The following is a 13679-nucleotide window of genomic DNA, read 5'->3' on the forward strand; positions in this document are numbered from 1 at the left end:
TCCAATGGGGCAGTGAGGGGGCGGGGATTTGGAGAGGGATCCAATGGGGGAGGGAGAGGGCGGGGGCGGGCGAGAGCCCCTCCGGGCTCCACCTGTGAGCCAGAGTGGAGGGCAAAATTGCTTGTTTGTCCAGTGTCCTGACCGAACATCGGTCGGGACGCGGGACAAACAAGCAAATATCAGGACAGTCCCGATAAAATCGGGATGTCTGGTCACTCTAGTACTTTGATATAACTACATAGCTCACTAGTGTGAAAAATCCACACCCTGAGCGATGTAGTTATACCGACATTAATCCCCTATGTAGACAGCAATATGTCGGCGTGACAGCCTCTCCTGCCAACATAGCTACTGCTTCTCATGGAGGTGGAGATGTTAAGCCAATGGGTGAGCTCTCTCCCAGAAGCTTGAGTGTCTTCACCAGATGTGCAACAGCAGCGTGTAGACCTGCCCTTATTTTCCCAGACCTGAAGAAGAACACTATGTAAGCTCAAAAGCTTGTCTCCCTCACTAACAGAAGTTGGTCCAATAAAAGATATTACCTCACCCGCCTTGTCTCTCTAGAAAAAAATTAAATTATTTAAAAATATAGAGAAACTGATTTGGAGAACGATAGAAATAAGTGTTGCAGAAGCACATAAATTAAGGGCAAAATAAAATTTAACATTAGATTGCAGAAAATATTTTAATTAACAAGAAGCTATTTTTCCCCAAATATGTTCAAATTGCACAAAAAGCATAGAAACTAAAAATTTCCACACAAAAATGAGAGCATAGAGTTTAAATCATGCAGATGATAATGAAACAAAATTTTGAAGAAATTGGTCATGAAAATTAATCTGAAGGTGAGCATTTGAAAGTGAGATACTAGAGCACATAGTACGTTTTCCATGGGGTGCAGAGTACTCTCATATGTGGGCCATCTGAAAGGGATGAATTTCACCCATAGTATATAAATGATTTCAAGAACCTTATGATGAAAGACTTGATGAAGGCAGAACTGAAAATAACAAAGTGGCCAAGTAGCTAAACAGATGGAATTTTCATGTTCCTAAAATGCTGGTTTCAAACAAACAAACGCCGCCGACCCACCCCCCCACCTTTTTGTTTCTCTTTTTATAACTTTTTTATTTATAGGCTGCAAACTCTGAAACCATTTCAAGAGTCCATGTATGCCCAAATAGAGACAGTAGTTAATAAACTAGTCATTTATGCACCTAAAATAATATCCGAAAATAATTTTTAACATTTGTGAAGTAAGGAATATGAAGAGTCAAGATTTTTTTGTTCAGTGATCAGTTTAAAAGATAGCAGCTGTCTTGTGCTGACATTTGAAAAAGATATTCTTGGTTTGCATGAGTAAAACTGAGTTCTTGTACGTTCCTTAATATTTTTGTCAGATGCCATTAAAGGATATGAAAACTGCTAGTACATATGCATCAGTTGAAGCTGTTGGGACCCCTTAAGCATGCTATTGCATTTTCAACAGTATTAGACATGTAATTATGGGTCTAGGCGAAATGGATATATTTGCGTACACAAGTAATTATGCTTTATTAGAAAGTACTCTTTAATGCTTTGATCTCTAATTCCTTCAACTCAAATACTTGAGGGATCTATTTGATATTAAAATAATTTATTAAATGGTGGCACAAAGCAGAGGGAGAGGTGTTTTACTGAGCAAAGAGGTGGTTTGCAGTTGAATGAAATATTGGTGGTATTTTGAATGTGCAACTCAGTTAACAGGAATAACAATTGCTTAAGCTAGAGTGGCTTAATTTCCAATGTTCTACAAGGAAAATCCAATCATAATAGAGGTCTGATTTTAATATTTCAGATGTTACTTTTAGCACTCGTACATTTTGTTGTGTAACATGCAGCTGTAAATGTATTTTTTATGAAAATAGTAGGGCTCTCAAGCGATTAAAAAAATAATCGCGATTAATCACACGATTAGAAAACTTAATCACAATTAATCGTGCTGTTAAACAATAATAGAATACCATTTATTTAAATATTTTTGATATTTTCTTCATTTTCAAATATAATGATTTCAATTACAACACAGAATACAAAGTATACAATGCTCACTTATATTTATTTTTGATTACAAATATTTGCACTGTAAAAAACAAAATAAATAACATTTTTCAGTTCACCTAATACAAGTACTATGGTGCAAGCTCTTTATCATGAAAGTTGAACTTACAAATGTAGAATTATATACCAAAAAAACCTGCATTCAAAAATAAAACAATGTACAACTTTAGAGCCTACAAGTCATAGACTCATAGACTTTAAGGTCAGAAGGGACCATTATGATCTTCTAGTCTGACCTCCTGACCTATGTCTGAACTATTGAAGTCCTCAACTTGTGGTTTAAGGACTTCAAGGTGCAGAGAATCCTCCAGCAAGTGACCCATGCCCCACGCTGCAGAGGAAGGCGAAAACCCCCCAGGGCCTCTGCCAATCTCCCCTGGAGGACAATTCCTTCCTGACCCCAAATATGGCGATCAGCTAAACCTGAGCATGTGAGCAAGACTCACCAGCTAGACACCCAGGAAAGAATTCTCTGTAGTAACTCAGATCCCATCCTATCTAGTGTCCTATCACAGGCCATTGTGCATATTTACCGCTAATAGTCAAAGATCAATTAATTGCAAAAATTAGGCTATCCCATCATACCATCCCTTCCATAAACTTATCAAGCTTAGTCTTGAAGCCAGATATGTCTTTTGCCTCCACTGCTCCCCTTGGAGGGCTATTCCAGAACTTCACTCCTCTGATGGTTAGAAACCTTTGTCTAATTTCAAGTCTAAACTTCCTGATGGCCAGTTTATATCCATTTGTTCTTGTGTCCACATTGGTACTGAGCTTAAATAATTCCTCTCCCTCCCTAGTATTTATCCCTCTGATATATTTATAGAGAGCAATCATATCTCCCCTCAGTCTTCTTTCGGTTAGGCTAAACAAGCCAAGCTCTTTGAATCTCCTTTCATAAGACAGGTTTTCCATTCCTCCTAGTAGCCGTTCTCTGTACCTGTTCCAGTTTGAATTCATCCTTAAACATGGGAGACCAGAACTGCACACAATATTCCAGATGAGGTCTCACCAGTGACTTGTATAACGGTACTAACACCTCCTTATCTCTACTGGAAATACCTTGCCTGATGCATCCCAAGACTACATTAGCTTTTTTCACAGCCATATCACATTGGTGGCTCATAGTCATCCTGTGATCAACCAATACTCTGAGGTCCTTCTCCTCCTCTGTTACTTCCAACTGATGCATCCCCAGTTTATAACAAAAATTCTTGTTATTAATCCCTAAATGCATGACCTTGCACTTTTCACTATTAAATTTCATCCTATTACTATTACTCCAGTTTACAAGGTCATCCAGATCTTGCTGTAGGATATCCCGGTCCCTCTCTGTATTGGCAATACCTTCCAGCTTTGTGTCATCCGCAAACTTTATTAGCACATTCCCACTTTTTGTGCCAAGGTCAGTAATAAAAAGATTAAACAAGATTGGTCCCAAAACCGATCCCTGAGGAACTCCACTAGTAACCTCCTTCCAGCCTGACAGTTCACCTTTCAGTATGAGTTGCAGTCTCCCCTTTAACCAGTTCTTTATCCACCTTTCAATTTTCATATTGATTCCCATCTTTTCCAATTTAGCTAATAATTCCCCATGTGGAACCATATCAAATGCCTTACTGAAATCGAGGTAAATTAGATCCACTGCGTTTCCTTTGTCTAAAAAATCTGTTACCTTCTCAAAGAAGGAGATCAGGTTGGTTTGGCACGATCTACCTTTTGTAAAACCATGTTGTATTTTGCCCCAATTACCATTGACCTCAATGTCCTTAACTACTTTCTCCTTAAATTTTTTTCCCAAGACCTTGCATACTACTGATGTCAAACTAACAGGCCTGTAGTTACCCAGATCACTTTTTTTTCCTTTCCTGAAAATAGGAACTATGTTAGCAATTCTCCAGTCATACAGTACAACCCCTGAGTTTACAGATTCATTAAAAATTCTTCCAAATGGGCTTGCAATTTCATGTGGCCAGTTCCTTTAATATTCTTGAAGATTATCTGGAACCCCCGATTTAGTCCCATTAAGCTGGTCGAGTTTGGCTTCTACCTCAGATGTGGTAATATCTACCTCCATATCCTCATTCCCATTTGTTATCCTACCATTATCCTTAAGCTCCTCATTAGCCTCATTAAAGACTGAGGCAAAGCATTTGTTTAGATATTGGGCCATGCCTAAATTATCCTTAACCTCCACTCCATCCTCAGTGTTTAGCGGTCCCACTTCTCCTTGCTTTGTTTTCTTCTTATTTATGTGGCTATAGAACCTTTTACTATTGGTTTTAATTCCCTTTGCAAGGTCAAACTCTACATGGCTTTTGGCTTTATCCTTACATGTTCTGACCTCAATAAGGTAGCTTTCCTTGCTGATCCCTCCTCTCTTCCACTCCTTGTAGGCTTTCTGCTTTTTCTTAATCACCTCTCTGAGGTGTTTGCTCATCCAGCTTGGTCTACAGCTCCTGCCTATGAGTTTTTTCCCCTTTCTTTGGATGCAGGCTTCTGACTGTTTCTACATCCTTAAATCCAGGCCTCCTCCGCCTTTAGATCCACAAGTTCTTCAGTCCAATCCACTTCCCTAATTTCCTTAATTTTTTTAAATTTTTGAAATCAAAAATCCTAGTCACACATCTATTTTTGTTTATCCTTCCATTTAGCTCATGATTACTCGAACCAAGGTTGTCCCCTACAACAATTTCTTCTATGAGGTCCTCACTACTCAGCAAAACCAAATCTAAAATGGCATCCCCTCTTGTTGGTTCAGCGATTAATTTTTTTGAGGTAATTGCGTGAGTTAACTGCAATTAATCAACAGCCCTAGAAAATAGTATAAAACAAGTTTTTGTTTTTACCATTAAAATCCATTTTGTATTCTTACATTGATATTTTAAAAACTAGATATGCTGAAATCAGGTTTGGTATGAATGAGAAAACTTTGATTTCTGTTTAATTCTTGAAGGAGTTAAAAGAAGACAATCAAGTATTGTTGGAAACAAAGACAATGTTGGAAGATCAACTAGAGGGGACCCGAGCCCGTTCTGATAAATTACATGAACTGGAAAAGGAAAATCTGCAATTAAAAGCTAAACTACATGATATGGAGATGGTAAGTATTTAAATAGGAGATGACACTCATACCTGTGTTTTTAAGAAAAATATAACTGTTGTGCTTTTAATTTGCATTTGAAAGTTTTAATAATGGAAGGACTTCAAGTTTCAGTGGAAGAAAAAAGTAAGGCCTGAGTAGCTTACAATTTTCAGACACACAAACAAGATGTTATTTTCTTCAATAGCTTCAGTTCTGCATAAAGAGACATCTATTCCAAAGGGGAAGAACTTACCTAAAAGTTACACAGTATTTAATTAAGTGGATAGAGTCTGTTGAGCAGGAATATAGAACCAGTGATAACAATTAAAACCTTCTTTGAAATAAAGATGGTATCTGGTTGAATATTCATCCAAAATTGAATTGGTTAAAATTTGGAAAGTTGACAAAAACCAGTAAAGTTTTCAAAATATTTTCACAAAAATAGTTTGTGTTTTGACCAGCTCTAATCCAGACAATGCAATATTAAGTTTAAAAAAACAAATAATGTTTGTATAACTATTAACATTATTTTTTTTAATGTGTGATTTCTCTTATTTATCTTACCAAAATACTAGTATGCCTTACCAAAATAATAAACACCCTTCTTCCCTTTACTTTGGAGCTGGGGGTGGAGGACTGGCACAGGAGTGAGTAGAGCCACCTCCACAAGCTTAATGCTGACAGAGAGTTCCTCTGTACAGGGGAATTTTTCCATCATTTGCTTCCAGGCACTTTGAAGCCATTGTAATCAGTCCAGAAGTGGCCTTAGTAGACCGGAGAATCCACCTCCGTAAAATAACGGTGTGATGGGTTCGGTCACAGAGACCCCCTTGGGACTGTCACCTGATGTGCTGGAATGACCTCTGAGCTTGTTTTCCACTGCCATCTTGGGACTCCAAAACCCTGTCTCGTTGAGCCAGGTCTGGTGCATTTCTCCAAAGCTGCAGACTTTAACCAAAAACTGCTCAGCAAGTTACCTATCTCCAGCACCAAGACACCCAGTTCCCAATGGGATCCAAACCCCAAATTAATCTGTTTTACTCTGTATAAAGCTTATATAGGGTAACTCATAAAGTGTCCGCTCTCTATAACACTGATAGAGAGATGTGCACAACTGTTTGCTCCCCCAGGTATTAATCACTTACTCTGGGTTTGTTAATAAACAAAAGTGATTTTATTAAGTATAAAAAGTAGGATTTAAGTGGTTTCAAGTAATAACAGACAGAACAAAGTAAGTTACCAAGCAAAAGAAAACAAAACACGCAAGTCTAATACTAATACATTTAAGAAACTGAATAGAGGTAAATCTCACCCTCAGAAATGTTCCAATAAGCTTCTTTCACAGACTAGACTCCTTCTTAGTCTGGGCCCAATCCTTTCCCCTGGTACAGTTCTTGTTAGTTCCAGCTCAGGTGGTAACTAGGGTTCTCATGACTGGCAGCCCACTTTGTTCTGTTCCACCCCCTTTTATATCTTTGGCACAAGGCGGGAATCCTTTGTATCTCTCTGGGTTCCCACCCTTCCTTCTAAATGGAAAAGCACCAGGTTTAATATGGATTACAGTATCATGTGACATGTTCACATGTACTTTGAGACTTCATTACTCATTGTCTGACACACAGGAAGTCTTACAAGTAAACAGAGCCATTTACAACCAATTGTCCTAGTTAATGGGAGCCATCAAGATTCCAAGCCACCATTAATGGCCCACACTTTGCATAGTTACAATAGGATTTCAGAGTAATACTTCATATTTCTAGCTTCAGATACAAGAATGATACATTTATACAAATAGGATGAACACACTTAGTAGATTATAAGCTTTGTAATGATACCTTACAAGAGACCTTTTGCATAAAGCATATTCCAGTTACATTATATTCACATTCCAAGCATATTTACATAAAGCATATGGAGTGCAACGTCACAAATGGCTACTGAATTTTATATTTTTGTGCATTTTGAGGCAGACTATTTTAAAGATTCATGTTAATAATTTTTAAGGAGCGTGACATGGACAGAAAAAAAATCGAGGAACTCATGGAGGAAAATATGACTCTAGAACTGGCTCAGAAACAAAGCATGGATGAATCATTACATCTTGGCTGGGAACTTGAACAGATGAACAGAACTACTGAGCTTTCTGAAGGTAAATGAATACTTGCCACTAGTTTTAAATAGAAGTTTGGAATAGTATAGCTAAACAGGGTGTCAGAGTAACACTATGACATAATTTTGAAAATAATGATGCTTGAAGTGGCCTATTTGCATGCAGTTATTTCTACACTCATACGTACAAGGTGAAATCATCTTTAGTAGAGCTTTACACCAGCTGACAATCTGACCCAATTTGTTTAATTTAGAAAACAGCATGAAAATAACTAAAAGACCTTATTTATGTAATGATTTTTGAGATATGCTGAAGAAAAATATGCCATTTTCCCATCTTCTTTGAAATCAACTGGCTAAAATGGACATCTGTTAATGATGATAGTTCCACTTTGAATGGCCTCTGTAGCTTCCCACTTGTAAAATTAAAGCCCCTGTGCTGTGTGCCTCTGGAATCTCCCTCATCTAGTGCAGGATTCTGAGGCTGTAAAGGGGAATGGCCCAAACATGGGCATAGTTTGACTTCTGTATTTGGGGAGGCAGCTCCAATCAGGCCAATGGGGCTGCACATGGGAGGGCAAATTTTGCGTCTGTCCAAGGCTTGCAGTTTGGGGGGCAATGCCCTCCCCCCAAAACTACACTCAGGGGTCCAAACCATCCTTCAGTTCTTTGTGAACCTCTGAAGGTGCGATGAACTCAGTGTGTGTGAAGTGTCCTAGATGCTTCTCTTGTCATTTTTTATTTTGCCCTGGTAGGGCTATTTTTATTTTAGTTACATTGTAGTTAGTCAACTTTTCTTTATTTAAGACAGAAGAAAGGGTGCCTATCCAGCACAGGCATCATCTAGTCCCATACAGAACGGGAGGGTTGGCATAAACCTGTTGATGGTTCTGGACAGATTTGAGGTCTGCTGATTTGTCTTACCCACACCCTGTAGGGATCATCTTTGGAAAATAATGGGAAGCGGGAGAGATTCCCGAAGACTGGAAAAGGGCAAATATAGTGCCCATCTATAAAAAGGGAAATAAAAACAACCCAGGAAACTACAGACCAGTTAGTTTAACTTCTGTGCCAGGGAAGATAATGGAGCAAGTAATTAAGGAAATCATCTGCAAACACTTGGAAGGTGGTGAGGTGATAGGGAACAGCCAGCATGGATTTGTAAAGAACAAATCATGTCAAACCAATCTGATAGCTTTCTTCGATAGGATAACGAGTCTTGTGGATAAGGGAGAAGCTCTGGATGTGGTATACCTAGACTTTAGTAAGGCATTTGATATGATCTCGCATTATATTCTTATCAATAAACTAGGCAAATACAATTTAGATGGGGCTACTATAAGGTGGGTGCATAACTGGCTGGATAACCGTACTCAGAGAGTTGTTATTAATGGTTCCCAATCTGCTGGAAAGGCGTAACGAGTGGGGTACCGCAGGGGTCTGTTTTGGGACCGGCTCTGTTCAATATCTTCATTAACGACTTAGCTATTGGCATAGAAAGTGCGCTTATTAAGTTTGCGGATGATACCAAACTGGAAGGGATTGCAACTGCTTTGGAGGACAGGGTCATAGTTCAAAATGATCTGGACAAATTGGAGAAATGGTCTGAGGTAAACAGGATGAAGTTTAACAAAGACAAATGCAAAGTGCTCCACTTAGGAAGTAAAAATCAGTTTTACACATACAGAATGGGAAGAGACTGTCTAGGAAGGAGTACAGCAGAAAGGGATCTAGGGGTTATAGTGGACCACAAGCTAAATATGAGTTAACAGTGTGATGCTGTTGCAAAAAAAGCAAACATGATTCTGGGATGTATTAACAGGTGTGTTGTGAGCAAGACACGAGAAGTCATTCTTCCACTCTACTCTGCTCTGGTTAGGCCTCAACTGGAGTATTGTGTCCAGTTCTGGGCACTGCATTTCAAGAAAGATGTGGAGAAATTGGAAAGGGTCCAGAGAAGAGCAACAAGAATGATGAAAGGTCTTGAGAACATGACCTATGAAGGAAGGCTGAAAGAATTGGGTTTGTTTAGTTTGGAAAAGAGAAGACTGAGAGGGGACATGATAGCAGTTTTCAGGTATCTAAAAGGGTGTCATAAGGAGGAGGGAGAAAACTTGTTCACCTTAGCCTCTAAGGATAGAACAAGAAGCAATGGGGTTAAACTGCAGCAAGGGAGGTCTAGGTTGGACATTAGGAAAAAGTTCCTAACTGTCAGGGTGGTTAAACACTGGAATAAATTGCCTGCGGAGGTTGTGGAATCTCCATCTCTGGAGATATTTAAGAGTAGGTTAGATAAATGTCTATCAGGGATAGTCTAGACAGTATTTGGTCCTGCCATGCGGACAGGGGACTGGACTCGATGACCTCTCGAGGTCCCTTCCAGTCCTAGAATCTATGAATCTATGAATCATCATCTGAAGCTCTAGAACAGGGTCGGCAACTTTCGGCACATAGCCCATCCGGGTAATTCGCCGACCCCTGCTCTAGAATGTCCTATTGTGGGAATCTCTGCAGGCAAAATAATCAGAAACGCCCAAATTTCCAGGCTGGGATTCCAAGAAGAGCATAGCACAGCCTTCATCGGCTCCAAAATCTTCCAACTCTGGTTTCCCTAAGCTACCTTCAACATCATTGGCAATGCCTGCTAATTGGACTCATTGAGAAGGGGTCAGATGTGATGGCAGAGGAAGTGAAGTCCCAGACAGATTGGCATCAGCATTATCCAGCCTCCTTGATGGCCTATCAAAGGCAATCAGCTATACAATTAACCAATTGAGAGATGTCAGGGGCTACACCTTATGAATTAACAAGACATGTAGGGGCATGCTTGTGAACAGAGAATTCTAAGGCTTTCTATGCCATGTGCTGCAAGTTTGTGTTTGGGACAAATGGAGTACGAGCCACATGGCAAAAGAATATAAAAGGCAGCTGCATTTTCCCCAGTTTGGTCTTCAATCCTGCTTCCAACCTCTGGAAACTGAGGTTCTCTACAAACAGTTCTCTACAAACTGAAGCATTAAACAAAGGACTGAATGACCCATCCAAGCTGTGGATGTGCTCCAGAGGGATTTTCAAGCCAGAAAACTTGCCACTACTGCTAAGAACCTGAAATATGGACTTTGAAATCTTAAGTATGTATCTGACTCCTTTAACAACTCTCTTTTTCTTCTTTCTTTTATTTTATAATAAACCTTTAGTTTTAGATACTGAAGGATTGGCTTGCAGTGTGATATTTTGGGTAAGATCCAAACTAATTTTGATCTGGTAAAGTGGCTGCCCCTTTGTGGATCAGAAGACCATTTTGTATAGTGAGCAGAGTTTTTAAATAACTTCTCACTTTACTGGACCTATGTGCTGATTGAGAACCAGAGAACTGGAATGCAATAAAGGGGGCTGTGTGATTTCCTTTTTAGCTTCTTGACAACGAATGTGGGGGATCAGGAGCACAATTTCTGACAGGTTGGTGAGTCTAACTTCAGTGTTAACTACCAGTGTTAGGAGAATCTGCTCTCCTTTTTGCAGCCTGCCATGACCTTGGCATTTTCAGTGAAGGCTACCCTAGGCACCCCAGGTCACAGTGGACACAGCCCAGCAACGTCTGTGTTAGAGTTCCTCTCCTACAACCATCACTGACTGTGATCCTAACCATCAATGTCTCCCTAATCAGTTGGGGGGCACATCTACACAAACACACAGTGCAGGGGAGATGGTCATCCACCAAATCCACCTTACACATCAATCTCCTAGAACCACGAGTGGTCCGCAATCCCTGCCGACATTTCCTAATTCTCAAACATCATACCATAAGCATGATGACAAACGATCTCGTTGTATTACATCAACAGGCAGGGCAGACTGAGGTCCCACCCTTTATGCTCAGAGGTGATCAAATGGTGGAACTGGTATATCCAGAACAACATCTGCATTTCAGCCACGTACCTCCTGGGACACCAGAACAGCAGTACGGATGCACTGAGCCGGACATTCTCACACAATCATGAGTGGGAGCTGGATACATGAGCACTTTAGCTCATATTCAACCGATAGGGCCATCCCACCATAGATCTCTTTGTCACTCAACACAACGCCCGTTGCCCTCAATTCTGTTCTAGAGCAGGACTGGGATGTGGATCTCTGGAAGATGCGTTCTTCATAACCTGTAACACATCACTCCTTTATGCCTTCCCTCCCTTTCCCCTCCTATTTTGAGTACTTCACAAACACAGAAGGACTGAGTTCATGTCATACTAATAGCTCCAACATGGCCACTAAATATCTGATCTACTTACCTTCTACGTTGATGGTATGCTGACCAATCTCTCTCCGCCTAACACAGGGGCTCCTCTCACAGGACACAGGACACATTCTCCTTCCCAATCCACAGATGCTCCACCTCAAAGCCTGACTCTTCCATGGTTCCGGGGTCTGAAATCACCTGCTCAGACACAGTCAAACATATACTTTTGAATAGCAGACATGACATGAGCAGAGCATTTACATTCATAAGTGGACAAGATTTCACTGCTGCTGCACCTCATACCAGATTGATGCAGCACACACTTCATTGCCACTTACTCTTGACTACATTCTACACCTTAAACAGTCAGGATTGGCCAATAGCTCTCTTAAGATATACTTAGTGGCAATCACTACTTTTCACTTCCCCATTGACGGCCACTCCATCTTTACACATCAGCTCACAAATCGCTTCTTGAGAAGTATTCAAAATCTCTATCCCCATATATGAGACCTGATCCTGACCTGGGAACCCAGCCTAGTCCTATGTTCTCTGACTAAGCCCCTGTTTGAACCAATGGCAACCTGTTCTTATGTACATCTATCAGTGAAAACGGCCTTCTTGTCGCCATCACCTCTGCAAGACAGGTGAGCAAAATCTCGGCCCTCCTGGCATATCCACCATACACACTGTTTTATAAAGACAAAGTTCTTCTTCGAGTGATTGCTCAGGTGTATTACACAGTAGGTGTGCGTGCTCGCCACGTGCACCAGTGCCGGACGTTTTTCCCTTAGCAGTATCCGTAGGAGGAGAGCACCGCTGCGACCCCTGGAGTGACACCTCTATATCGCGCTATAAGGGGAACTGCGCATTCCCCCCCCCCCACCCTCAGTTCCTTCTTGCCGCCAGTGAAGGTAGTCGGAACTTTGTGCTCCAGCCTTGCTGTAGCTCTTCTAGTAGCCTTAGTAGTACTCATCTTCTCCAATAGTTGGATAACTTCTTAGTTAGTTGCCTGGTGCGGGGCATGCCTCGTGCCCCAGGCTTCAAGTCATGCGACTCCTGTCGCAGTTCTATGCCAAGAAGCAACCCATACACTCAGTGTCTCCGCTGCTTGGGTGAGACCCATGTAACCGATCGCTGTAAAATCTGTAGATCGTTCAAGCCTCGAACTAAACGAGAGAGAGCTATCTGGCTCTGGGCCCTGCTAATGGAATTCATGATGGCCCTGGCACCGATGCGCCGACCGGACTCAGCACCGGGCACCGTGTCCTTGGTGCGGAGCAAGACTCCCTCCACCAGCCGGCACCACTCACCATCTAAGAAGCAGGGAAAGACTCAGCGGCACCTACAAAAGGACAGGGGTGAGGCCGGACTCAAGTTGGGCAGCCCACGATCCCTCTTGGGACCCAGACCTCCGACTCGCGCTGAGAGGAGTAGTCCGGTCCTGTCTGTGCATGCCTCTCCCGTGGTGAGAATGCCGTCGACGCTGGAGGCTGCACAGGCCGTGCGTGACATTCTCTCCCTTCTGATGCCGGGTGCGCCGCTCGAGACGGGCCCCCGGTCTCGAGGGAAGCCACCGTTGGAAGCACACCAGCCCTCCCTGGCAAGACATAGCCCGCGCTCTGAGGACCATGCACCGCCCTGTTTGACGAGGTCCTCACATAGCTCGCGTCAGCCCTCCGCTCAGACTGGCTGACTCGCCCGCGCGGGAGTCTCAAGGGTCCTCCACACCCCACTGGGGGGCACAGGCACCGAGACAAGTGGCGTCGACGCTCCTCCTCGAATTTTAGCCACAGGAGCAGATCCCGACACCATCGTCATAGACGCTCGGGTTCGAGTGCCCGCTCCGCCAGACACCATGCTCGGATCTCCCCTCGAGTGTTACCGGTACTGAAACATCGTAGCTTCCGGGATGACTATGAGAGCAGCACCTTGGACGAGTACCGATCCTCATCGTCAAGGTCCAGGTCTCGAGGTCAGCACCGACACGACTGTAGATGCTCCCGCCACTCTTATGGCACCGTGCGGTCAACAGCGACCTTGGCCTCAGCACCCAGACGCCCATCCCCAAGCCACACCGCTCCTCAAGAGCAGCCTGCACCGCAAGGCACCCAAGCCGGTCAGTGGCAGGGGGCACCGTGGCAGGGG

At 42.2% G+C, this 13679-nt stretch overlaps 1 protein-coding gene across 9 annotated transcripts in view; it reads left to right on the forward strand.

The window, feature by feature from the left end:
- The window catches only part of CCDC88A (coiled-coil domain containing 88A), a 364297-nt gene that overhangs the window by 211732 nt on the left and 138886 nt on the right, over positions 1 to 13679 (forward strand). For all 9 annotated transcript variants that reach the window (XM_054023155.1, XM_054023156.1, XM_054023161.1 and 6 more), the window contains 2 exons: positions 5057 to 5203; positions 7190 to 7334. In XM_054023155.1, the coding sequence (XP_053879130.1) occupies positions 5057 to 5203; positions 7190 to 7334 (292 nt within the window). The remainder of the gene's footprint in view (positions 1 to 5056; positions 5204 to 7189; positions 7335 to 13679) is intronic.

Source organism: Malaclemys terrapin, chromosome 3 (assembly GCF_027887155.1).
Source record: "Malaclemys terrapin pileata isolate rMalTer1 chromosome 3, rMalTer1.hap1, whole genome shotgun sequence".
Classification (NCBI taxonomy): domain Eukaryota; kingdom Metazoa; phylum Chordata; order Testudines; family Emydidae; genus Malaclemys; species Malaclemys terrapin.